General features: G+C 47.8%; 2 protein-coding genes across 3 annotated transcripts in view; one reads left to right on the top strand and one right to left on the bottom strand.

Moving 5' to 3' along the window:
* The window catches only part of LOC148454330 (mitochondrial adenyl nucleotide antiporter SLC25A23-like), a 30,262-nt gene extending 27,868 nt beyond the window's left edge, over positions 1 to 2,394 (bottom strand). Inside the window, exon 1 of the mRNA XM_088461050.1 lies at positions 2,328 to 2,394. The gene's annotated coding sequence lies outside the window, so the exon portion shown is untranslated. The remainder of the gene's footprint in view (positions 1 to 2,327) is intronic.
* Positions 2,395 to 16,718: 14,324 nt separating this feature from the next.
* CRB3 (crumbs cell polarity complex component 3) overlaps positions 16,719 to 27,090 on the top strand; it is a 30,895-nt gene continuing 20,523 nt past the window's right edge. The window contains exons 1-2 of one of the 2 annotated variants that reach the window (XM_088461035.1): positions 16,719 to 16,891; positions 17,199 to 17,306. In XM_088461035.1, the coding sequence (XP_088317161.1) occupies positions 17,243 to 17,306 (64 nt within the window). In that variant the 5' untranslated portion in view covers positions 16,719 to 16,891; positions 17,199 to 17,242. Of the gene's footprint in view, positions 16,967 to 17,198; positions 17,307 to 27,090 lie in introns of both variants that reach the window. The other variant, XM_088461034.1, reaches the window with a different exon arrangement.

Genomic DNA, 27,090 nt, shown 5'->3' with positions numbered 1-27,090 from the left:
CCTTACTCAGGAATTTCTAACCTCATCCCACGCAGTGAGAGCTCGGGCTGCGTATGGCATCGCAGGGGATAATTCATGCACGCCCCTGCAACAGCGATCGAATCCACTGGCACGCCTGCGTTTCGCCGACCACCCCCCGTCACCACCCCCGAATGGTGCTTCCTGTCAATCACTCTGCATAGTCACTGCGATCAGCAGTCCCGATCGAAGTGGCCGGTTGGCGCACTGCGATGCATTCGCAGAACGCACCGATCGGCCGATTGCATGCGGAATCGCAGCTGCCACCCTTGCTGAATCAGGCCCATAGTTTGTAGTAGCATTTTCATGAAGTCGCCAAGAGACACTTGCGTGAACATCGGCTGTCCGGCCTGGGGGTAACTCAGAATAACTGGGAGAGTCAAGCAGCCGAGGCCTGCCGTGAAGCTACGTCGGGAGGCGCAGACACTGGCCTCACCTCCCCGTCACCGCCCTTTCTTTGCCCGCAAAGGCCTCAGCATCTCAAGTATGCTGTGACTTAGGGGGCGCGCTGAGACCGTCATCGCAGACACCGATCGGCACTAGCCAGTACAGATCCTGCGCATGCGTCGATCGGGAAACCAGTTGGAGTATTGCGGGTGTGAGAAAGTGGTTTCAATGGTGCGAACGATCGGTATTTCCGCATCTGCTTCATACACAGGGATGTACACCAGGGAAGGACTCGGTAGCGGCATAAGCATAAAGTTGCAGCCCCATAATCTTGCGCGACTTTGGCAACTGATAAGTCGCTTCTATGTCCCTTGATATCAGTGTCCGCATTCCAGTTGCATCATTAGCAACGGCCATGGAGTACCCCGGCCCTGGCAAATTCTCAGCCTCTCTCAGGAACATGCCATATAGTGAGCCAAGTTTTTGTTGACCATTTATCAATCTATAGTACATAAGCTGTTTCTATATATTGGACAATGTATATTATTATAGCTACTAGGGGGTAGAGTTACTAAAGCTTCTAAAAATTTACGGTGTTGCCCATAGCAACCAGTCAGTTGCTACCTATCATTTCTCAGTCTATTGCGTTATTGGAATCGATAAGACCCTATCTGATCGGTTGCTATGGCAACGCCACCACTTGTCAGTATTAGAGGTGGTTTGTGATCATGTTGGGAGAGGGGCTGCAGAGTGTGTACTCTGATACCGCTGTGATGCGCTTCAGTGTTATTTTACAGTCTTTATAAATATTTATATATTTTATTTATTTTTATTTTTTTACCTTTTTCTCCAATTATATCACACATTTATAATTAAAAAAAAAAAAGTTTACTTAAGACATACTGTGAAATAATACATCCTCAGATAGGCCTCCAATGCTCCTGTTATCGAACAACGGAGATTTAACATAGACAGACTTAAGTTTCTGAGAATGGCGGCAGGGAAGCGGCCTTGACCAGGACGGGCGTGGTTTTGGCAGAATTCCACACGGTTCAGACGGGTCTGGAGTTCTCCGTCGGGAAGGCAATTGCAGTAGGACATAGGCCCTGATTCAGACCCGCTCGCTGCCGCAGGCAGCTCGCAGGGTCTGTGGGCGTTTTTTGTTTTGTTTTTTTCTCCAGTCCGCTTGCAAATCTGTGGGTGTCCACAGATTATCGCGACCATCGGGCTTGAGACGAGACCCTGGTGCATGAAGTCCACTACTGACATCACTAGTGATGTCAGTAGGGCCTCCCACAAACGCCTGCGTTTGTGCAGCCACCCCCCCTACCCGCCTACAAAAGGGGCGAGCTGTCACTATCGACAATCGCCCCGTCTTATAGCGAGCCCCGCAGCGACTGAAGCTCAGTCGCTCATTGGGGCACGCGCACGCGGTGCGTGCATAGTAGGGAACCATCGAGCCGCTTGCGAGCGGCTCTGAATTAGGCCCATAGAGCGAAACTAGTCTCAAATATAACGTCCAGTGTCTAAACAAAGGAAATTTAAATGTTATGTACAAATAGGAGACATCTACAGGAAACCAAATAATTCACTAGAGAGAAAACAAATCATCGCATACTGACAGCGCAAGGTAATAATGTATTATAGGGGCCCATGCAGCAACGAGTTTTATCACACGCAACAAGTTTTAAAACTCATTGCGTATGATAAATGGTGCTCCAGCCAATCAGCTCCCAACTGTCACTTTTTCGCCCAGATGGCAGTTGGGGGCTGATTGGCTGGGGCACCTTTTATCATACGCAATGAGTTTTAAAACTTGTTGCGTGTGATAAAACTCGTTGATAAATGGGCCCCGTAGTAAGACGTTCTTGATGCATGTTTGAATCACAAGGTGTTGATTCATTATGACAGGTGCGCTTTACACGATATTTTAAGGCTTTAATCCTCTAATCCGTGCATGGTAATCCCGTGCCATATTTCATAAGGGATATTCACCAGCCCCAGCCTTCCCTAGGTTCCTATGCGACGGGTGCACCTGGCAGAGCTGACAAGACGTCTGGAGGGTGAAAGATTACAAAAAATAATCTGAATATAATAGAGAAAAAACACAAATTAGCTGCAATAATTATTTGTTGGGAGTCACATCTTATACGAAAACTAGAATTGGTGCCAAGCTGTGCCCTAACGCTGTACGACAGCACGCATAAACTCCACAGCGCAGGTGTTGTCTTTTGTGAATGGGATAGATCAGGATCTAACTAGGAAGTACAGGATTTCCAGAGCAGCCAGTGTGCAGCTCAACCCTCCTACGTAACTTGGCCGACTCCAAGGCTCTGTGACCGTCAGATTTATCCTGCACACACTTCCTTGTGGCCTGTGATTGGCTGAGGAGGGGGCTTATGTAAATCAGTCACCCTCCTGTCAGTGCATATATATCAGCTGTCTGCTGCAATGATATAGGACACTAAACTCTGTGCATACAGGTGTAGACCCATGGTATACAATAATGAATACGCCAACACATTGCACCGGCTGTGTGCATGTGTTATCAGATTTACATGATGGCTGACCTGACAATGCATACAACCCCCCTTCCCATATTATAACAGGCACATCTCTATTGCTCTCATCCAACATAGCAATATAATGACACTGCATAACTGTGAGATATAGAGCGTTTATTGAATATAGCATAAGAGATGATTTATTGTAGGTCCCAGGCAATAAAGTAAAATGATAGCAATTATTATTTTTTTTTTTTAGTCATTCTGTTTATTAAACCTGCATAAGGCTGGGTACACACCTAAACGACCGGCAATCGTGCCGATGTTCAGGGCGATTTGTCTTCACCTTGGACATCGCATGATTGCCGGTACACACTTGAAAGATGTAATGAAAGACAGAACAATCACTGGGCCTGATTCAGACCCGGTCGCAAGCGCTGTGCGCTCGCAACCAGGTTGATGGTGGGCCAGTGCGCATGCGCACGACGGAGCCGGCTCCGTCGTGTGCATGAGCGAGCCCCGGATAGTGACGGGCACTCCGTCGCTCCGGGTCTCGCAACAAAGGGGACGAGCTGTCGATGGTGAGTGACAGCATGCCCCCTTTGGTGGGAGGGCCGGGGGAGTGGCTGCCCAAACGGAGGCGTTCCCATGTGAACGCCTCCGTTTGGGGGCGGCCCCACTGACATCACGAGTGATGTCAGTGGGAGAGATTTCGGCTCTGTTAGAGCCGAAATCTCTCTGGGGCTTGCGGCAACGAGACCCTACCACAAGGGTCTCGTCGCAAGTTCGATGGTCGCGATTGTCTTGACCATCGCGACCATCTTCTTGGCCACTCGCTATAGCTGTGGGTGGTCGCCCACAGCTATGCGAGCGCCCAAGAGGCCGTTCTAAAAAACCAGAAGGCCGGCCCTGATTCAGAGCGAGCGCTCTGTAAGAGCGTCCGGCTCTGAATCAGGGCCACTGTTCCGTCCTTCATTAACTTGTACAGGCTCACATGCGATATCGTATGATTGACTGTGCAGCACAGCCAACCGCACGATATTGCATGCGACCGCGGGTACGCGCAAATTGGGCATACACACTGTACGATATGCCCGATTTGTCGTTCCGATTTGGCTAAATCGGGCCGATATCGTACAGGTGTGTATGCACCCTTAGTCCTAACTCCAGCAAAAAAATAAATAAATAAAGATGTTTAGGATAGGGATTCTCCCTGTTTATTAATGGCTGCCGCCCGCTATAGTCGCTGGGGCACTCCGAAATATCTTCTCCCTGCAAAGCATGAGGGAGCCTATTTCAGAAGGTTCAGTGGATGTACAAGAACCATTACCGTCTTCAGATAACTACAGGTTGAGTCTCCCACATCCAAAATGCTAGGGACCAGGGGTATTTTGGATATCGGAATATTCCGTATTTTGGAATATTTGCATAAAATAATGAAATATCTTGGGAATGGGACCCAAATCTAAACACAGAATACATTTATGTTTTATATACACCTTATACATAGCCTGAAGGTTATTTTATACTATATTTTTAATCATTTTGTGCATCAAAAAAAGTTTGTGTACATTGAACCATCAGAAAGCAAAGGTTTCACTATCTCAGTCATGCTAAAAATATTCCGTATTTCGGAATATTTGGATATGGGAGACTCAACCTGTATAACAATCTCAGGATGGCAACAGGTAAGGAGCAGAAACAGGTCAAATGCTTTAATAAAAAATAAGGACATTTTCCCAATGGTAAACAAATGACAATGTTAAAAATAAACATCTTATCAATTCATTTACCACAAAAATGCAACTGGAAGCCAAAAGCTATACTTTCAGTTCCACTGCACTTGCAGGCTCAAGACTGACTTGCGAAGCCTCGCTCGTTTCATCGATACACTGCGGCGATAAAGTATTTTCTATTGCATCTGTTTAATAAGTCGTCTGCCATGCTCCATGTGATTAGTGGCAAACAATGGTACTCAGCTGCTGCAGTGTGTCTTGTGATGTCATTATTCACAGAAAAAAGAAAATTGCCCCCCAGCACACTGCAGATAAATCAAAAATACTTGAATCCTACATGATAATAGAAATTCAGAGGTATTGGTTTACATACATTTGCAAATATATGAATAAGCGCTGGGCCGTCGTCAAGGCTCCTCTATACCAGCGTCCCTAGCATTAAGGGGTTCACGTCCGAGAAGCAAGGCACCCCAAAAAATTCCAGCCAAGGACCATCCCCAGGGCATCACACGAAAAGGGGAAAAAAAGGTTATAGTGAAGTATAAAAGGATAGATGTGTAAAGATAAATCAATTGTATGTAAACCAATACCTCTGAATTTCTATTATCATGTAGGATTCAAGTATTTTTGATTTATCTGCAGTGTGCTGGGAGGCAATTTTCTTTTTTCTGTGTTCAGTGTAAACCCGCCCTTTACAAGCACCTGTAGTATATCATTAAGCTGATTGAGCAACTACCATATTTTTTGCTTGCAGTTTGGAGGCATGAAGGGAGTTCAGCATTAGGAGGAGGTGCTGATCCTTATAGTGCCATGTGGAGGTTTTTTGGGGTACCTCCAAGGTAAGTTAGCTCTCAGCTCATACATGTGCTGTTATCATGCAGTACACCAATTTGTAATTATATGACCCTGTAGTATATCATTAAGCTGATTGAACAACTACCATATTTTTTGCTTGCAGTTTGATGTCATTATTCACAAGATATTTATATGTGGGACTAAAATTCACCTGTCCAGCTCTATCCACATTAATACAATATTGATTCTATATTATGTACTAACTCAACAATGTGAAGCTGGAATTAACATGATAAACACAGAATGCTTACACTCCAATATTCAACCTACCTCACCGCCCTAATTCACCAATGTCAAACTGCGTTCCACCATAGAACGCACGCCCTTCCACATAATGATGTCATAATAGCACATCACAACTTCCGGCATGCCCCAAGGACATCACTATCCTAAGTGATCAACTGAAGAATCTTAAAAGCCTGGACAAACTTCAAAGAGTCCTTTGAGAAATACAAAACAGATATACTGAAGATCAATTAGAAAAAAATAAAATTATAGAAAAAAATATAAGACAGAAACGCGAGACAACAAAAGATCACATGTATAATACAGTTTTCAGATGCAGCGCCTCAGAAAAGATCACCGATATATCAACTGTACGACTTCGGAGATGGAGTCATCAGGAGATGACACCACCGAAAACCCCTCAGACACATACCTCTCTCCAGGCAGTTCATTCTAGCACCCTGCACCTGTTAAAACCTGTGCAGTTCCTCTTTCCTGCCTGGGGTGGCGCTCTCTGCTCTGGTGCTTCTAGCACACAAAGTGCTTAATCTCAGCAGTTTGTTGCATCAGGAGAGTGTGCTAGAAGCACCAGAGCTGAGAGACACTCTCCAGGCAGGAACTGCTTGGGATGTGACAGGTGCAGGGTGCTAGAATGAACACCACAAAACATTGTCCAGTTGCGAAAAAAACAGACTCCTAATAGACACTAACAGTCGGATTCCTCAGACAATCCTACTCCTAATGCTGGGTACACACTAGATCAAGGAGTGCATACACGCTTACCAATCGTCCGCCCGATGTGTCAGGTCTGACGTTACGACTGGGCGGGCATTTAAATTTACCCGCCCAGTTGAGCTGTCGCTCACAGCCCGATATATCGTCCATCGGCTGTGCTGCACAGCCGATGTGATATGTCTGTGAACAACATCATTCACAGACATATCAGGGGTACACACCCACCGAAGCTCTAGCGATATATCGGCTGGTCGATTGAACAGCCGATATATTGCCCAGTGTGTCACCAGCTTAAGGCAAGCAAGAACATGGCATCTAGATTGGTATCATCAGGAGATCTACAAATATCCGTCTTGGAAGGACTGAAAGAACTCACAAACCCGTACTACCTACTTTTTCCCAGATTATACTGTTTGCCAACATGTTAAATATTTGTTGACTTGGCTTCGTCTTTACCAGGTCTTATGATGCTATCTGTTGTGAAGTACAAAAAGAACCTACAAAAAGTAGTAAATTAACATAATTAAGAGAGTACAGGTATAGCAAGATGTAATCGTAATCTCGTGACAAAGGAGGAAACATTGGCCCTGATTCAGAGCCGGACGCTCTGACAGAGCGCTCGCTCTGAATCAGGGCCATCCCTGTTTTTTTTGGGCGGCCTCCTGGCCGCTCGCATAGCTGTGAGTGACCACCCACAGCTAGAGTGAGCGGCCAAAAAGATGGTCGCTATGGTCAAGACCATCGTGACCATCGGGCTTGCGACAAGACCCTTGTGGTAGGGTCTCGTTGCCGCAAGCCCTGGAGTGATTTCAGCTCTATCAGAGCCGAGAGCACTCCCACTGACATCACTTGTGATGTCAGTGGGGCCGGCCCCAGACGGTAGATGTTCTCATGGGAACGCCTCCGTCTGGGCAGCCACGCCCACCAAAGGGGGCGTGCTGTCACTCACCATCGACAGCACGCCCCCTTTGTAGCGAGACCTGGAGCGACTGCTTGGCCGTCGCTATCCGGGTCTCGCGCATGCGCACGACGGAGCCGGCTCCCTCGTGCGCATGCGCACTGGGCCAACATCGACCCGCTTGCGAGCCCTCAGCGCTCGCGAGCGGGTCTGAATCAGGCCCATTGTTTTTAGGCCCAAGAATAGAAATCTATTGGCGATAGACAAACAACTATCAGATAAAGGGACTGATTCAGACCTGCTCGCTAAGCTGCGATCGCTCGTTGCCAAAAGGGGCCGGGTATGCAAATTCCGCGATCGCACTGTGTGGCTTAAGGTCGCCCTCTATGTCTTAGAGAGCAACGGCAGTGAGTATACGCAGGAGTATACAGCTGCCCACCTTTCTCTCGTAGCACACGTCATCTCCAGGAAGTGTCTGATTAATCGGTAACATCGAGAGCCTTTGGAGGTGCTCGCAGCCCTTGAGGTAGACCCTACCCCACCGCAAGCACTGCGATCAGTTCAGGCTCAAATACAACCAAGTGACGTGTTCAATGACGCTACTTTGCTAATTATGCACACCCGTTAAACGGCGTTTAGACGCTCAGACACGCCTGCGTTTGCACAACCACTCCCCCGTTCACAAGCACCTTCCCCTGTCACCACCCACAAACGGCACTATCTGTCACTCAAAGTAACATCCAGTCTGTGTACTACGAGCGCGCGATTCCCGGCCGCAGTGACTGGTTCACGCATGCATACTTTGAGCATACACATGCGCAGATGTGTGATAATCGCCCCTAGCGAGTGAGCGCAGCTTAGCAACTGAGTCTGAAGCAGGCCCAAAATCCGCTACACACAACCTTCATTCATCACGAAAAAAAGATTATGAACACTTATGCGTGGAATATCCCAAGACACCCACTTTCTAGGCTCTCCCTAAAAATACATTGAATTAGTCACGCACAGACGCAGTAACAGCTTCCGGTGTCTTTGCGGGAAGCAATGGAGGTGAGAACAGAAATAGGCTACCGTACTTGGACTTATGTGCACAGTGCCAGGTGCTGGCGGTAGCTTGTATTTAACTGCGTCTGGGATAAGGGGGCTCACTGAGAATGCAAGCACATTTGTGCACAGACATTTCTAGAGATGTCTGACTTTATCCTCTAATGCAGCAATTTTCAACCACTGTTAAGCTGCGGTCCCTAAGTGTGCCGCCAGGCGATGCCCCATGTAGCTTAACTTTGTGCCGGGGCAGCGCTGAGCTCTTCCAGGTGGCTCGGCCGCTCCCACGGGCCGTGCCAACGGAGACGCGGTGGCGTGACATCGCAGGTCACGCACGCCTCGTCGCTGTCCTGCCCGCACAGTACGTCTCACTGCTGATGAGCAGCGATGTGACAGGCTGCTGCAAGCCTGCACCAACCGGGGCTGCGGGACTGAAGGATCTGCCCAGTAAAAGGGCATCAATATATGTGTTTTTTCCCCCCGTGGGGACCAATGTGCGTGTTTTTCTTCATGTTCGGTGTGCCGCGAGTTCAAAAAAGTTGAAAATCACTGCTCTAATGCATACCTCGCAACATTTGGGACCAAGCAGCCTGGACACTGTTGCGCACGCCAAAGGAGTTCATCCGAAAAGTGGCATGACCTCGCAGCACGCCGCCATTTAAATCACTTTGGGGCGTGTCCAGCGCTCCCTGTGCTGATAGGCTGTCCCTGAGATTATCCCGCACTGTCTAGATGCCATAAGTGTGCGCACAGCATTTATTCACCCGCTGCTCTGCCATGGCGGAGCAAGGGTGAGAAAGTGTTCCCCTAACGGTATCGTCCACACAAGGGACACTGCTGCCCATAGGTGGGACGGAGGGACAGCGCTCAGGAGCCAGGATTGTCCCGCCAAAAGCAGGATGGTAAAGGGGTGTGGCTTCTGTAAGAGACACATTGGATGTAGTAACTAGAATTCAAATCTAAGACTAGGCTCTATGACATGGCTGGGCACATGCCATGCAGAAAGCCAGTACAGTACACGAGCATTAACCATGAAAGGGCATCCAATCAGTGAGGTACTTGTTAGACATTGGGGCTAAGGAGAAAATCAATGCCTTCGTTTTGAAACTAATCAGCTATGTACTTTCTAAAAATCTCTTTGCATTCAGTAAGAGTCTAGATAATATCTTCCCCATATCTGCCATAAGCTGTGCTTCCCTCAACACTTCAACTTAACCCCTCAATATATAAACATCTATATGTACAGCAATGGGGACAACTTGTGCACCTACATACAGGGGTGCCAAGAGGGTGGCAAGGGGGTAGTTGGGCCACCGTCATGCATAGTATATTATTATAGTATTTTCCATGATTTTTTTCCAGAGGGGATATGATCACACCTCCTGGATTTGCCCCCAACTACCCTCACATCAGAGCCCGGTCCCCGCACCACTCATAAGCGCACATATGCCAACCTTTATCTTTGGTGAATGTAACATGAACATATTTAAAAAAAAAAAGCAAAATGATATACATACAGCATATATATATACGAGGGCTGATTGAAAAGTAATGACTGTTTTCCTGTCCCATTGGCAGACGTGGCAACGCTATGCTGGCTATTGTGAAGCTCATACATCGATGTGTCTGAACCTGCGGTTGGACTGCCGTAGTCTTCTTTGTTTGGTCACAGCGAGGGGAAGATCTTCGTACGTTTCATGGAGGCGGATGAGGAAGACGTGTCTGTAAGGTTACGTCAGAGATGTGTGATTGCATTTTGTGTTAAACTCGGAAAAAGCGGAAATGAACTCATGAAATGTTACGTGAAGCAGACGGTGGAGACACAATTAGCCGTGCTGCAGTATTTCGGTGGTGGAAGTGAAGTACGTTCTGGGAGACCATCCACCGTGGTTACAGATGTCAACATTTCCAAAGCTGCAGAGATGTTGTAAAATGACAGAAGGGTAACTTAATAAAGAGCAAATGAATATAAGATATAGGACTAAGATGAGCTCATTAAACAGTGAATACATTGACTCAGAATGTCTGGCTGATGCAAGTCAGCTGTAAGTACACCCACACTGCACGCAGAGAACTAAATGCCCGTATTCCCCCATACGCTGAGCTGTACGCATCTATCACTTCCACCCTACGTTCGGTTTCATAGCCGCCATCATTGTCAGTGCACAATGCACTGGACCCTATACTTGATACGACAGGTACAACCTGAAAACATGCATAATTATGCACAATGCTGCACAGCTCACCATCCCTTCAACACGCCCTCGCCAATCCTAACCTAACACACAGTTACGCTTCTTCAGCCAGAAATGGAGATGGAAGTTACGTATGCTCGGCTCTGAAGCACGTGCAGTGCATACATATATCTAATCTAGACCTTAGTAAGGCTTTTGACACTGTGGAAAGCATGGGATCGGATACAAGGATAGTTGAATGGGTAAGATCATGGCTGCAGGATAGGAAACAGAGAGTTGTAGTAAACGGAGAGCAGTCTGAGAGGGAAATGTTACAAGTGGAGAACCTCAGGGATCTGTACTTGGACCAGTTCTTTTTAATATCTTTATTTGTGACATTGCAAGTGGTATTGAAGGGAAACTATACCTTTTTGCAGATGACACAAAGGTATACAACAGGGTAGACACACCAGGAGGGGTAAAACAAATGATGGAGGACCTAGGTAGACTAGAGGAATGGTCAAGAATGTGGCAACTACAGTTTAATGCCAAAAAAATGCAAGATCATGCACTTGGGTCTCAAAAATCCAAAGGCTAAATATAGTATTAATGGCACTATACTGGAAAGTACTGAAGAGGAAAGGGATCTAGGAGTCACTATTTCAGGCAAACATTGTAACAAAGCAATGAGGAAGGCAAGTCAGATGCTTGGTTGCATAGGGAAAGGAATCAGTAGCAGAAAGTGAGAAGTGATAATACCACTGTATAGGTCATTGGTACGTCCTCATCTCTAATACTGTGTTCAGTTCTGGAGGCCATATCTCCAGAAGGATATTAATACATTAGAGACTATACAAAGCAGGGCAACTAAAATGGTGCAAGGTCTACACCACAAAACGTACCAGGAAAGACTAAAAGATCTCAATATGTATAGTTTGGAGCAGAGAAGGGATAGGGGGGACATGATAGAAACATTCAAATATATATAGGGTTTTAACAAGGTAAAGGATGGAGACATTCTTCAAAGAAAGAGAAGTATTAGAACCAGAGGACATGTTCTGAAACTGTAAGTTCAGGGGAAATTTGAGGAAAAATTACTTCACAGAAAGGGTAGTGGACAAGTGGAATAGTCGCCCATCAGAGGTGGTAGAGGCTAAGACAGTAGAGCAATTTAAACATGCATGGGATAGACATAAGGATATCCTTCAGATGAAGAAAGGATCAATAAGGGCTGAGGTAACAATATGTTTAAAAATGGGGCAGACTAGATGGGCCAAGTGGTTCTTATCTGCTGTCAAATTCTATGTTTCTATGTTTTAAAACATGGGAGATACCTCCGTAAAACTGATCAGTGTTCAGCCCTTCATCAGCCCCAGTGAATCTACTGTAGATGATAGTAACTTATGAATGAATGAGTTACATCTCATCAAGGCTGTAAGATATATAGATGAACTATAAGATACACTTACTGTCCCTACCACTGCCTCTACAATCATGGCACATGTAACTGCATTTGACAGAAAAGCACAGAAGTAATGTATATGCAAGATCTGTTTCCAGTAAGCGAGGGGAAATTTACGGGATGTTTGGCATCCCAAGCGTGCGGGAAGCCAGCGCTGGAATCCTGACAACCAGAATACCAAAGGTAAGTAGCGGGGTTGGGTGGAGGGTTAGGCACTATGGGGAGTGTTTGGGTTAGGCACTAGGGCAGGGATGGAGAACCCCAGGCCCGGGGGCCGTATAAGGCCTGCGGAATCATTTGGTCTGGCCCTCTGAGCTTTTTTCTGCTAGGCTCGTCTGGCTAGCAGGGTGCCTATAAATGGACGCTTCAGACAGTTACATCGCTGCCCTTACAGCTCCCTGGAGCATCTTTAGGATGCTCCGGGCTATGCTGTAATCACCGGCGAATTGTGACCCCGCCCCCGAGTGACGTCACATGGAGGGGGCGTGGCCTGTACCAGGCCCGTAAATAATCTTATATATATCAAAATGGCCCTCGGCAGAAAAAAGGTCCCCCACCCTGCACTAGGGGAAGGGTTAAGGTTAGGCACTAGGGGGAGGGTTAGGCACTAGGGGGAGGGTTAGGGTTATTCACTAGGGGGAGTGTTAGGGGTTAGGCGCTAGGGGGAGTGTTAGGGTTAGGCATTAGGGGCAGTGTTAGGGTTAGGCACTAGGGGGAGGGTTAGGCACTAGGGGGAGGATTAGGCACTAGGGGGAGTGTTAGGCACTAGGGACAGTGTTAGGGCTAGGCACTAGGGGGAGGGTTAGGCACTAGGGAGAGGATTAGGCACTAGGGGGAGTGTTAGGGTTAGGCACTAGGGACAGTGTTAGGGCTAGGCACTAGGGGGAGTGTTAGGGTTAGGCACTAGGGGCAGTGTTAGGGCTAGGCACTAGGGGGAGGGTTAGGCACTAGGGGCAGTGTTAGGGTTAGACACTAGGGGGAGGGTTAGGCACTAGGGGGAGGGTTAGGCACTAGGGGCAGTGTTAGGCACTAGGGGCAGTGTTAGGGTTAGACACTAGGGTTAGGCACTAGGGGGAGGGTTAGGCACTAGGGGCAGTGTTAGGGTTAAGCACTAGGGGGAGTGTTAGGTTTAGGCACCAGGGAGGGAAGGTTAGGGTAGGGAGAAGGGGAGCTGGAGGGTTAGCATACTGACCAACAAGTGTCAGTATGCAAACCCTGAAGGGATTCTGACCGCCGGCATCCCTGTACCCAACCCGAAATGTACACATTAACCCTCCGCACTCCGTGAGCCCCTCTGTAGTTTCTTGTTCTAGAGAATATTTGGTAATAAATAATAAGAGGATTTGTTTCCCACCCTCCTGAGATAACTTTAGTCTCCATATTCTAAAAACTCAATTCGATTAGGTGTGCCCACAAGTAAATGCAGTGATACACTGTACTTAATGTACCGCATGACCCCAATATCTTTCTTTTACTCACATACGCCATATTTTTATATATTTTTTTGGCACAAGAATTTGTTGCAGTTTCGAATTAAAATCAACAAAAAACATTTTTATTCTTGTTTTGTGTAAATTGACCATAATGTATTGTGCCGGCTATGGTTTCTTCTTCTTCTTCTACTTCTTGTAGGGACTGGTTGTGGTAGCAGCCCCAGCATTCTGCAAAAACTGGAGTTTGTGCCAATAAAAATTCTAAGAATAACTCTGTTTATAGCAGCTTTCTGTGCAAATGGATCCCTCTTACAGCAATGCCCATATAAAAAGGCAAACACTCTTCAAATGGAATCTTGTGCCATCACAATGGCCTTTGTATATTAAAGCATTGCATTACCTGTTCGTAAATTACCCTCATGAAATACATATTGTATAATGCTGGATTATATTTTATAACACAGCAGCAAATTAAAACAATGCTGGGAACAGCCAGATCCATATTACTCCCCCGGCTTCTGTCTCCGTTATTTCTGCAGTGTGTCATAGAAGGCTTATTGTTCATCCTACTGGTAGGGAAGCCGATTCCAGCTGGTGTCTACATCTAGCAGTAACCCCTGAGAACCCATGAACACTGATAGATGTGTTCTGCATGCTGTCTCTGCGCATTCGGTATGGGATCCCGGCTGCCGCATGACCGGCAGTTCGATTCCCGGCTGCGGCAGCCCGACAGCGCTGGAAATCCCGATCGTCCCTAAGGTAAGTATAAACTAACCTAACCAACCCCCCCTAACCCTCCTTAGGGGTGCCTAACCCTAACCCCCCCTTCCCCGCTGCCTAAACCTGTCCCCCGGGTGGCTGCCTAACCATAAGTCCCCCCCGGGTGTGCCTAACCCTAACCCTCCCGGGGGGTGCCTAACCCTAATTCCCCCCCGGGTGCCCTAAGCCTAACCCTCCCCCCCACGGCTGTCTGCTCGCGGCGCACGGCATCCCTTCGATCTGAATGCCGGGCGCCTGTCTCCCGGCGTCGGGAAAATGACAGGCGTCTAGATTTTAGTCGCCTGTCATTTAACGCTAGGCGGGATAGAGGATTCGGAAAGCCGGCGGTCGGGATTGCGGCCACCGGCTTCTTAAACGTATCCCGTCTCTACCATTCAGTCAAGTATCTAAGTGAATTGCCATAAAGCGCTTACATTTCATGCTTTCAAAATAATAAATGATGTTACACACAGATCAATATGACATAGGGGCCTATATACTGCTCCATGCTCAATGTCTCCCCATCTGTATCACCCCTATCTGTCTGCCCCTCCCCTTTAGAATGTAAGCTCTGACGAGCAGGGCCCTTTCCCCTCATGTGCTTCTCAATCCCTTACTTATACCAACATCAGATCCCTACGATGACACCTAACCTTTGAGTATTATGACCTCTGATGTAGCAATGTTTACAAACCATGTCCTGCAGTGTTCTGTACTGTAGCCACTTTTATTTCCCAGTTTTGTTCATCCTGCTTCTGTTTAGGTACTTTGTAGGGCGCTGCGGATCCCTTGTGGCGCCATATAACTGAAGAATAATATTTATTACAAAATCTGATATGCCCACACAAATTAACCTTCCTTATTTCCACATATCGCAATAAGAGCTACCACTTTACTTGTGGGTTCAGGCCCAGCCCGCGGAACCGCCCGTGTGCGGCCATCCAGTCACACATGTACAAAGCGAAAATCTTGGGCTTGCCATGGTAGTCACTCCAGCCCAGTCCAGGGTTGCCAAACCCCCTCTCCAGCCGGACCTCCCCCCACACAGGGAACACTGGAGTAAGGCCCTCCGAAGATGGCGTTAACCACCACGTGCAAGCTAAGCTTTTCGGAACTTGTTAAGTAACCGTCCCCTGAGAACACAAAATGGACAGCTGCTGCGAAATGGCCTGCTTCAACGCGCACATAAACCTTAATTCTGCCCAAAACAGCTGTTTTCGCTTGTTTTAAGGTTGGAATTATCTTGATTAAGACCCGGTAAGGCTGATATGCGCTGACCGGAAAGCCTTTCAGATATTCCCATTCTGCGTTTCCCAATTGATGAATCATGTAAATGAGCAGACATGGATTACTTACTACATGTCAAATATACACCTTTACCTTTAGTCACTTACTGGGGACCTAGCAAGTGGGAATAAAGGGCCTGATTCAGAGCCGGATGCTCTGACCAGAGCGCTCACTTTGAATCAGGGCCCTCCTCCATGAAAATGGAGCGTCCTCCTGGACGCTCGTATAGCTGTGGGTGACCACCCACAGCTATAGCTAGCGTCCATGATGATGGTCGCAATGGACAAGACCATCGGGCTTGCGACGGAGACCCTGCGGTAGGGTCTCGCTGCCGCAAGCCCTGGAGTGATTTTGGCTCTATCAGAGCCAAAATCACTCCCACTGACATCACTAGTGATGTCAGTGGGGCCGGCTTCAGTGGGGCCGTGGGGCCGGCTTCAGACGGTAGGCGTTCCCATGGGAACGCCTCCGTCTGGCCGCCACGCCCACCAAAGGGGGCGTGCTGTCAATCAACATCGACAGCACGCCCCATTTGGTGCGAGACCCGGAGCGACAGCTTGGCTGTCGCAGTCCGGGTCTCGCGCATGCGCACGACGGAGCTCCCTCCGTCGTGCGCATGCGCAGTGGGGCAACATCGACCCGTTTGCGAGCGTCCTTTGCTCGTGAACGGGTCTGAATGACCCCCAAAGTCCCCCATACATCAGAGATTGATTGCAACAAAAATCTTTCCCTTTTTCAATCGATTGTGGCAATTCTGCAATTGATTGAAAAAGGGACAGATTTTTTATACACAATCGATTGCAAATTGCACGATTGCTGCAATCGATTGCTGATGTATGGGGGCCTTAAGGCTGGAAAAGCAGAAGGACATTAGTATGACCACACAGTGAGACTGAGTGAAGGTGGTTGTGGCAGGTAAGTGCCCTGACAGCCATCAGCACCTCTATAAGCCATGTGTATTATATGAGGTGCATGCCTTATAAGCTACAGGTACAGTAGGTGCTTGTGTGGACTGACAGCTCAGTGTACACAGACCTCTAGTAACATCATAGCACAACATTACATATAATAATAATCACAGCAGGCAGGGCCAGCCAGGTGAGCTCCCGGAAGTGACGAGTTTCCGTACAGGTGAGCTCCCAGATAGGGACGAGTTTCCGTACAGGTGAGCTCCCAGATAGGGACGAGTTTCCGTACAGGTGAGCTCCCGGAAGGGACGAGTTTCCGTACAGGTGAGCTCCCGGAAGTGCTCTCTGTGTGGCGCTTCACACACGGCAGGTGACTTCGGACGTGACGCGCAGGGTGTGCACCCGGAAGTGCCCAGTGCTCAGGTGCGAGGGCGGCGTGTGGGCGGAGCCAGCGAGTTTCGGGCAGGTAAGAAGTTGTCTCTCATCAGCAGGCAGAGAGTGTCCAATGTCTGTGGCCGAGTATCACTGTATGGAGTGACAGGTGAGCGGGGCCCTGGTAGTGAGATATATACAGGTATACAGGGTGTGACACTGCTACAGTGGGGGCGGTACACGTAACTGGTGCTGGGCAGGTGCATTATTTCCCACTATGCCCAGGTGGCTGTATATACTGCACAATGGCTGTATATACTGCACAATGGCTGCACAGTGATACACTGAGCTGTGGTTATTAGGGACTGTACCTGCTGTAACTGAGGCTTGTTCTCCCCCAGCACCTGCACCTCTGGCGCTGTCTGTGTCCTCACATATATATCTGATGGATCCATCTATGTTACTGGCTCTGATCACCGCTGCGCTCTCCAGCCAGTCCCTGGTCTTAGGTGAGAATTCACAATGTTATATTATGTGTTATCGCTATTATATTGTACTGTATTATTTCTGTATGGTGCATTAGCTGGGTGTCTTATTACCCCTGTATCATCTTATTACAGCAACCCAGCTCCTGAGTGTCTTATTACACCTGTAACACTGTATTACAGTAACCCAGCTCCTGAGTGCCTTATTACTTCTGTAACATCATACTACAGTAACCCAGCTCCTGAGTGTCTTATTACAGTAACCCAGATCCTGAGTGTCTTATTACCCCTGTAACATCTTATTACAGTAACCCAGCTCCTGAGTGTCTTATTACCCCTGTATCATCTTATTACAGTAACCCAGCTCCTGAGTGTCTTATTACCCCTGTATCATCTTATTACAGTAACCCAGCTCCTGAGTGTCTTATTACCCCTGTAACATCTTATTACAGTAACCCAGCTCCTGAGTGTCTTATTACCCCTGTAACATCTTATTACAGTGGCCCAGGTCCTGAGTGTCTTATTACCCCTGTAACATCTTATTACAGTAACCCAGCTCCTGAGTGTCTTATTACCCCTGTAACATCTGTGATAGGATCACTGGTAAAGTGGTCTGTGGCAGGTACATTGGTCCCAGATTCCTGTCTTATGTGTTTTAAACCCCCAGGAGAAAAGCTGCACTGTAGCAGGCTTGAGTTTCCGCTTTTTGAAAAGCCGGTTTGGGACCTGGGGGTTGTGGGTGAGAGGAGAGGGAGGGCTCCACCCACGGCCACTCCAGGTTTTGGTTCTCGCAGCCTGGTAACAGGCTTGATTGGGTTCCCACCTGAGAGTGGCCAATATAAGCCTAGTGTGTTGAGGGCTGATTGTCTCACCTGGGAGAGCAGACAGGGAGTTTGCTCAGAGACACTTGGAAAACCTATCTGTGAGTACTGTGCGGTGCTTTGTTGCTGCCGAGGGCATTAGGCCCTGCCAGGTTCTGGTAGTGAGGGAACTACCTGTGAAGTTAGTGCCCCGACAGGGCTAGGATTATTATTTATGTTTTCTTTATGTTTCTGACATTGTACAATGAAGACTGGCGCCGACCAGCTTGTACTTGCATCCAGACTGGTGTGCTGCTTCCCTGCTGCTGTGTGTGTGTGTAAGGAAGGAGTCCTCTACCCAGGAGAGGGACCCCCTAAACTAACTGTGTCACACATCTTATTACAGTAATCCAGCTCCTGAGTGCCTTATTACCCCTGTAACATCTTATTACAGTAACCCAGCTCCTGAGTGCCTTATTACCCCTGTAACATCTTATTACAGTAACCCAGCTCCTGAGTGCCTTATTACCCCTGTATCATCTTATTACAGTAACCCAGCTCCTGAGTGTCTTATTACCCCTGTAACATCATATTACAGTAACCCAGCTCCTGAGTGTCTTATTACCCCTGTAACATCATATTACAGTAACCCAGCTCCTGAGTGTCTTATTACCGCTGTAACATCATATTACAGTAACCCAGCTCCTGAGTGTCTTATTACCCCTGTAACATCATATTACAGTAACCCAGCTCCTGAGTGCCTTATTACCCCTGTATCATCTTATTACAGTAACCCAGCTCCTGAGTGCCTTATTACCCCTGTAACATCTTATTACCCCTGTAACATCATATTACAGTAACCCAGCTCCTGAGTGTCTTATTACCCCTGAATCCAGTGGCGGGCTGGGCCAGGGGGCAGGGTGCCATGTGCCACCCTGGCCGCAGCGTCATGCGGGCAGTCTGTGTCATTGTGACACAGACTGCACCACGTGTGTAGCGTTGACCGAAGGAGTTCGGTCAGCGCTACACAAGTGACAAACATACAGCCGCCGGCTCCGGTAGCTGTGTGTTTGTTTTGATCAGCAGCCAATGAGAGTCTGTCAGACTCTCATTAGCTGCTGCTGCGCCCACTGCGGGAACCGCTCCATCTTCCGGCTCCCGCAGTGGGCAATGGGAGAGGCGTCATGACGTCATATGACGTCTATCCCATAATGCAGAGCGGCCCGGCCCGGGAAGGACAGACGGAGGAGCGGATAGCGACGGCGGGAGCGGGGATTCAGGTAAGTGTGTTTTTTTTTTTTTTTTTTTACTACGTGTGTCTACTGGGCGGGGGAGGCTGGCACCACAAGGGGGAGACCACTACTGGGGGCACCACAAGGGGGGACCCACTACTGGGGGCACTACAAAGGGGGAACCACTACTGGGGGCACTACAAGAGGGAGGGACCACTACTGGGGGCACTACAAGAGGGAGGGACCACTACTGGGGGCACTACAAGAGGGAGGGACCACTACTGGGGGCACTACAAGAGGGAGGGACCACTACTGGGGGCACTACAAGAGGGAGGGACCACTACTGGGGGCACTACAAGAGGGAGGGACCACTACTGGGGGCACTACAAGAGGGAGGGACCACTACTGGGGGCACTACAAGAGGGAGGGACCACTACTGGGGGCACTACAAGAGGGAGGGACCACTACTGGGGGCACTACAAGAGGGAGGGACCACTACTGGGGGCACTACAAGAGGGAGGGACCACTACTGGGGGCACTACAAGAGGGAGGGACCACTACTGGGGGCACTACAAGAGGGAGGGACCACTACTGGGGGCACTACAAGAGGGAGGGACCACTACTGGGGGCACTACAAGAGGGAGGGACCACTACTGGGGGCACTACAAGAGGGAGGGACCACTACTGGGGGCACTACAAGAGGGAGGGACCACTACTGGGGGCACTACAAGAGGGAGGGACCACTACTGGGGGCACTACAAGAGGGAGGGACCACTACTGGGGGCACTACAAGAGGGAGGGACCACTACTGGGGGCACTACAAGAGGGAGGGACCACTACTGGGGGCACTACAAGAGGGAGGGACCACTACTGGGGGCACTACAAGAGGGAGGGACCACTACTGGGGGCACTACAAGAGGGAGGGACCACTACTGGGGGCACTACAAGAGGGAGGGACCACTACTGGGGGCACTACAAGAGGGAGGGACCACTACTGGGGGCACTACAAGAGGGAGGGACCACTACTGGGGGCACTACAGGGGGGGGGGGACTACAACTGGGAGGACTACTACTGGGGGCACTACAAGGGGGGGGGACTACTACTACAAGGGGGGACTACTACTACTAGGGGCACTACAAGGGGGGGACTACTACTACTAGGGGCACTACAAGGGGAAGGGACAACTACTAGGGGCACTGCTTAGGGGGAGGGGACTACTACTAGGGGCACTACATAGGGGGGAGGGGGCTACCACTGGGGGCACTGCATCGAGGGTCCACTGCTGGGGGCTCTATAAAAAGGGCAATACTGGGGGTACTGCATAGGGGGGAGACACAACTGGGGCCACTATTTAAGGGGCACTGCATAATGGTTACCACTATTGGGGGCACTGCGTGGGGTGTGGACTGCTACTGGGGACACTATATAAGGAGCACTGCATAGGGGGTACCACTACTGGGGGCACTATATAAGGGGCATTGCAAGGGGGGGACTACTACTACTGGGGGCACAAGGGACACTGCACAGGGGGGACCACTACTGGGGACCCTGTATAAGGGGCACTACATAGGGGGGATCACTACTGGAGGCCTGCATAAGGGGGTCCTCTCCTGGGGCACAGGGGGGCACTGCATATGGGCACCACGACAGGGCTGTCCCTAATCTTTATTTTTACTTAACATTAATCCCATACGGACCTGCCTTCTCCCTGGAACACTTGAGGGGGGGGTGCCATAGCACGCACGTTCCTCGGGCACCCTGGCTACACGCTACTTCTCTGCCAGGACCGCCTGCATGCATTTGCCCCCCAGGCTAAAAGTTGCCAGCCAGCCCCTGCCTGTATCATGTTATTACAGTAACCCAGCTCCTGAGTGTCTTATTACCCCTGTAACATCTTATTACAGTAACCCAGCTCCTGAGTGCCTTATTACCCCTGTAACATCTTATTACAGTAACCCAGCTCCTGAGTGCCTTATTACCCCTGTATCATCTTATTACAGTAACCCAGCTCCTGAGTGTCTTATTACCCCTGTAACCTCATATTACAGTAACCCAGCTCCTGAGTGTCTTATTACCCCTGTAACATCTTATTACAGTGACCCAGCTCCTGGGTGTCTTATTACCCCTATATCATCTTATTACAGTAACCCAGCTCCTGAGTGCCTTATTACCCCTGTAACATCTTATTACAGTACCTAAATGTCGCTATTTAGCGCTACAAGTTGCTAAATTGAAATAATGCTTTCCAATCCAATTGTGGTTAGAAAGCACAAAAAGTTATATTATTCAAGGAAAAGTATAACGCGCTGTGATGTAGACAATTAGCGCAAAAAGCAAGTAAATACAAAGGTACAAGCCGATACATACGCGTTCGCACTGGTCCCAGTATACAGTCATCTATCCAGAAGCCTGCAGTCATCCAAGGAGAATGGCTGTATACTATAATCAGTACTCAGGTTATATACCTTACAGAGTTCAGCTCTAACAAAGAAACTAGTTGACAGATTTCCATTAGTTCTTGCTCCTGGACATTCTGGTACGATGCAGGTCATGGGTCAGTTCATGGTGTCACTAGGGGTATGTCCCAGTTCATCAGAAGTTTCTTTGTGTGGTTTTCTGCCGAAGAACTGGTTTAAACTAGCCAAAGACACTACATACAGAAGTATACATTCTAACCACTAATTCCCTATAGTTCATAACTTGCGGACGCATGATGCCGATAGAACCGGAGATCTGCAAATAAACAGTAACGATACTGCCTTTGAACCTTTATACACCCCTGCCTATAACTTCTGATATCCTGCCTATAAACCTCTAAGGGTGACGTTATTTTGCGTACGCAGTCATACAGTAAATAAAGACTCCAGACCTAGAACTTGTGGTTCCAAAGCACAAAGTATTATTCCAGTAAAAGTACGGTCAGTTACACGCTATGACCTTAAGTACAATTTAACGCAAAGGAATTATACAGACCCAAGTACAGTTATACATACGCAGCGCTCTGGACCAGATGTAGGCATCAGCAAGAAACCCCCGTCAATCAGCATTCAGCACGAAGACTAGAAACCCAGAGTCAGAGCACACATATTTATACCCCCTCAGAAATAGACAACACAATAGAGAAGTTTGTTGCTAATACCATTGGTCCAAAAGGAGAGGGCATATGTTACAAGGCATCTAACAGGTTGGTTCAAATAGACACAGTCCAGCCTCTAACAACTGGTGGTCTCTGGTTTCCCGCCTCATGCAAATCCTAACAGTTGGTCATATAATGTACATTTTGTTGCTTGAAGTCTCTGCTGTCCATAAGTTAAGAATGCCTGTTGCGATCTCTACATCGATGTTACCGGAATACTGTTGAGAGAGTACGCATCAGTACAATACCAAACATGACTTACTTATCACGTATAAAACCTTAGTTACAAAATAATCTTTATTTCATAGCAATTATAGTAAATGTGCATACTTGAATCTTATACGTTAAAGCTTATGGAACCTTATATGTGAATATGTAATGTGTGAGCATGTGGGGTTTGATGTAAAGACGCTAGTGAACTTGGGGCAGATGCGTGTGCATGAAGCTAATATTCGGCATTTTCATACAGGATCTTATGCATTCGCTAATATGCGACTAGTTAACAGCGCAATTGTGCGTATTAATGTGTGTATGAGAAATAGTGTAAGATGCAATCACATGATGCTAATAGTAATATCGCCACATGTACTAAAGTGTGAGTTCACAAAAATGGCGCTTGGGCGGCCATTCGCAAAATGGCGTCTTGTGATCACATTTCCAAGATGGCGTCTTGCGTCCAGTCGCAAGATGGCGTCGCTGCGATCCAATTTTAAACTGATCTTGTCTCAGCCAATTATCCAGCTTCGACAACAGGGATTTAGAATGGTACCAAACATGACTTTTCTCCTAGTTTCTGTACCTTAAATATCTTATAGATTACATTTCACAACATAAGTATTAGCTAATAAAACCTCTAATATTAACCTTAATGCTTGGGAACCTTGTTATAAGTGATTGCATGTGTGAGAATATTGTGTAAATTCGCTAGTATGCGTTATGCGTATATGTGTTTTGTGCATATCTGTTTGTTTTGGAGTACAGCGCAAATGTGCATTGTGCGTCTTGCATATTTTATATGTATTATCTAATTTGCGTATAGGTTTTGATTGGACTTTCAACAATATGCAGTAGCAAAACAGACGCCCGACGCTAATAACCAAGTATAGCGTTATACACAATGGTATCGTGCTCACTACGCAAAATGGTGTTGATTTAAAAGATTTGGTATCAGTCAATCATCCGGCTTCGACACTTATTACCCCTGTAACATCTTATTACAGTAACCCAGCTCCTGAGTGCCTTATTACCCCTGTAACATCTTATTACAGTAACCCAGCTCCTGAGTGCCTTATTACCCCTGTAACATCTTATTACAGTAACCCAGCTCCTGAGTGCCTTATTACACCTGTAACATCTTATTACAGTAACCCAGCTCCTGAGTGTCTTATTACCCCTGGAACATCTTATTACCCAGCTCCTGAGTGCCTTATTACACCTGTAACATCTTATTACAGTAACCCAGCTCCTGAGTGTCTTATTACCCCTGTAACATCTTATTACAGTAACCCATCTTATTACAGTAATAAGACACCAGTAACCCATGGTGTCTTATTACCCCTGCAACCCCAGCTCCTGAGTGTCTTATTACCCCTGGAACATCTTATTACCCAGCTCCTGAGTGCCTTATTACACCTGTAACATCTTATTACAGTAACCCAGCTCCTGAGTGCCTTATTACCCCTGTAACATCTTATTACAGTAACCCAGCTCCTGAGTGTCTTATTACCCCTGTAACATCTTATTACAGTAACCCAGCTCCTGAGTGTCTTATTACCCCTGTAACATAGCAATACAGTAACCCAGCTCCTGAGTGTCTTATTACCCCTGTAACATAGTATTACAGTAACCCAGCTCCTGAGTGTCTTATTACCCCTGTAACATCTTATTACAGTAACCCAGCTCCTGAGTGTCTTATTACCCCTGTATCATCTTATTACAGTAACCCAGCTCCTGAGTGTCTTATTACCCCTGTAACATAGTAATACAGTAATTCAGCTAATACATTTCTTTGCTCTATTATCCTTTAGCATCTGTTTGCCTCTGATGTGCTGGTCACTATATGTTGATTTTGCTGGATATAACATTATGGCCATGCATTGCCCGTGTAATCTATTTCAGTAACACGACTTGTCGTGTGCAGTAACTGCAGTCATTTAAATCTCTTTAAACCGGGGATACAAGGAGAAACCTTTTACATGAAGTCCTGACTCTTTTATTATCCTTGTATAGTGTTATAATTACCTTTGCCCATCTCCCTGGTGTCTCTTACTATTGTGACTTCCATCTTTTCACATCCTCATCCCTCCACCTCCCTGAGAGTTCCTGTGTAATGTAAGGCCAGTCATTTGCCTATGAGTCAGCCAGGCTGCCGGGGAAGGGAGACGGCACAGGTGTAACCCTTCACTGCTGCCTTAATGTGTAGGTGACAAGTCTCTGCGCCTGTTACAGCCCCTCTGACGGGTGTACTGTGATGCATTCAGCTTTTGGTGCTGTTGCTTTGCACATGATGTGAGGAAGTGTCGGCCGTTGTCTTTCCAAGTTTCAGGCGGTTCATTATTAATGAACATAAGCCATGATGCTATCCCCCAGCCAGCTGTACGAGCAATGAAACCATTTCCAGGCAGACATTCCACGCGGGACGCTCTGCCAAGCGGCACAGCTGGCCTTTTACAAAGCTTTCTGCTCACCCTGCCACTAAGTAGCCCTGTTCTGGGTCCCTGTCTGTCTGTGCATGCCGTGTACTCAGTCTTCTCTTTATACTGGCAGCGGCCTGAGCTGAAACGCCCTAATATACTGTAATGACAGATAGCAGCTTTGGTTGGCACACTGTGCAGGGATAGTGGTTTGAATATTGTAGTATAGCAAGCAGGAGTTATATGCTAGTTTTCACCCATAAGGGTGAAAGAAACTCTTTAAGTAAATTGTTTCTCTCATCCATTTGCCGACGGTTCATGTCCTCAGGATCAGTCGCCTTACGAATGACTAATAAGAATATAATCTTTGTCAGCCATCCAAAAGAAATTGTTCTGTCGGGGTCTCTGTTCTATTGCTGCATGCTGTAGAAATATATAACTATCTGCATTTCTTGGCTCCTTGTTGCTTCTATTCCGGAACTGGGGATGGACATCGTAGATCGTTCTATTGGAAAGATCGATCTTTGTGTCTGATACAGGATGATTATTTAGGGGGTCCCGCTAGACTGCGGGCGGGCAGGGCGTCTCTGCTCCCGAAAAAGGTGGCGTGACCGGCCGGGAAGGGAGGCACGCCTCCAATTTGTCCCACTTGTGATGCATTTTGCCAGGGTGCATTTTGCCATTTTAAAATCGGGCAGGGCGCGGCACCCCATTAAAAGAGCCTAGCGGGGCGCTATTGTTTGTTTATTTTTTTTAATTAATCCTGGAACAGTGCTTTATCAATAGGATTGATCCAAGTATTATGATGCTGGTAGCAATGTGCTTATCTGTTCCCCGACATCTAATGCTTCGCTGCGCATGCGTGAACATGTATTTTTGACCTTCCCTTAGGGGATCGCCTCGAGATCAATATTTTTTTTTTTTACTGATTATTTGCCGTATTAAATATGAAGATGTTAGTCCCGTATCGATCCAAAAGATTGACACAGGACCTCTGATTAGCCATCCCTACTCAGTATGTCCCCCGGACTGCCGGTAAGAGTAGGTGGGCCTCCCACATCCCACTCACTTCCTATTGGAATGGGCAAGACAGGGAGCAAAGGTTAGCGCAATTGTGGGTCAAGGGTCAATATTTCATGTGTCTGAGAAACGCGTCATTTTCACCCTGACCTCTCTTTAGAGACTTGAGATGAGCTGCATTATGTCACAAGGGGACAGGGCCTAATAACACGTAGTTAGAAAAGTCAAATTCCGGCGCTGTTATACCTAATTACATTACCATAAATCAGGGGGTATGGGTTGCAGCAAAGACTGTCAGCAAACTCTGTGTTAGTTTGCAGAAGAAAGACCAAATACGTGCATAGAAGTTTGCGGTACCCACAGCTAATCTCACATAGATCCTTCAATTGAAACCAATAAATTACCAATGTAACAAATCTGCTAAAAAATATCTCCATTAATTCAATTGTCCCGCCTTACGCGTTTTGTCACAGAAGCATGTGACCTTTTACTATCATGGTTAGAGTATGGATATACAATTGAGACTCCTATACTAAGGGGCATATAGTGTTCCCTCTAGCTCCGGCGGCAGACAGGGCGCCGGAGTTAGAGAGGGCAATGTTGTGCGCGCGTCCGAAAAGGGGGCGTGTCTATAAGACGCGTCCCCTTTTCGTCATACTTGGGGGCGTGCCCGGCGCTTACGGACATGCCGGGCAGCTCCCAAGCGCTGCAGAAAGGGAGAATAGATGCCGGGCGCATGCGCTCGGCGTCTATTCTCCGGCGGTGACCGGGTCACCGCATGTTTGTCCACCCGCGGGACACTGCGTCCCGCGTGTGAGAACTGCTCCCGCAGGCTGTTAGGGCAGGGTGCTTTTTGCCCTAAAGAAGGAGGGCAGGGCGCCGCGCCCGCTAAAACAGCCTAGCGGGAACGCTAGGCATATTCAATTAGCCTCGATAAGCCGTTTTTTGGCGAAAAAGTTTTGCCGATGACGTCATTTCGCCAGGCA

This window comes from Taudactylus pleione, unplaced genomic scaffold (genome assembly GCF_031769625.1).
Source record: "Taudactylus pleione unplaced genomic scaffold, aTauple2 ptg001005l, whole genome shotgun sequence".
Lineage (NCBI taxonomy): Eukaryota > Metazoa > Chordata > Amphibia > Anura > Myobatrachidae > Taudactylus > Taudactylus pleione.
Note: the sequence above shows the minus strand (reverse complement) of the source record. Positions and strands in the feature narration are given on the sequence as shown.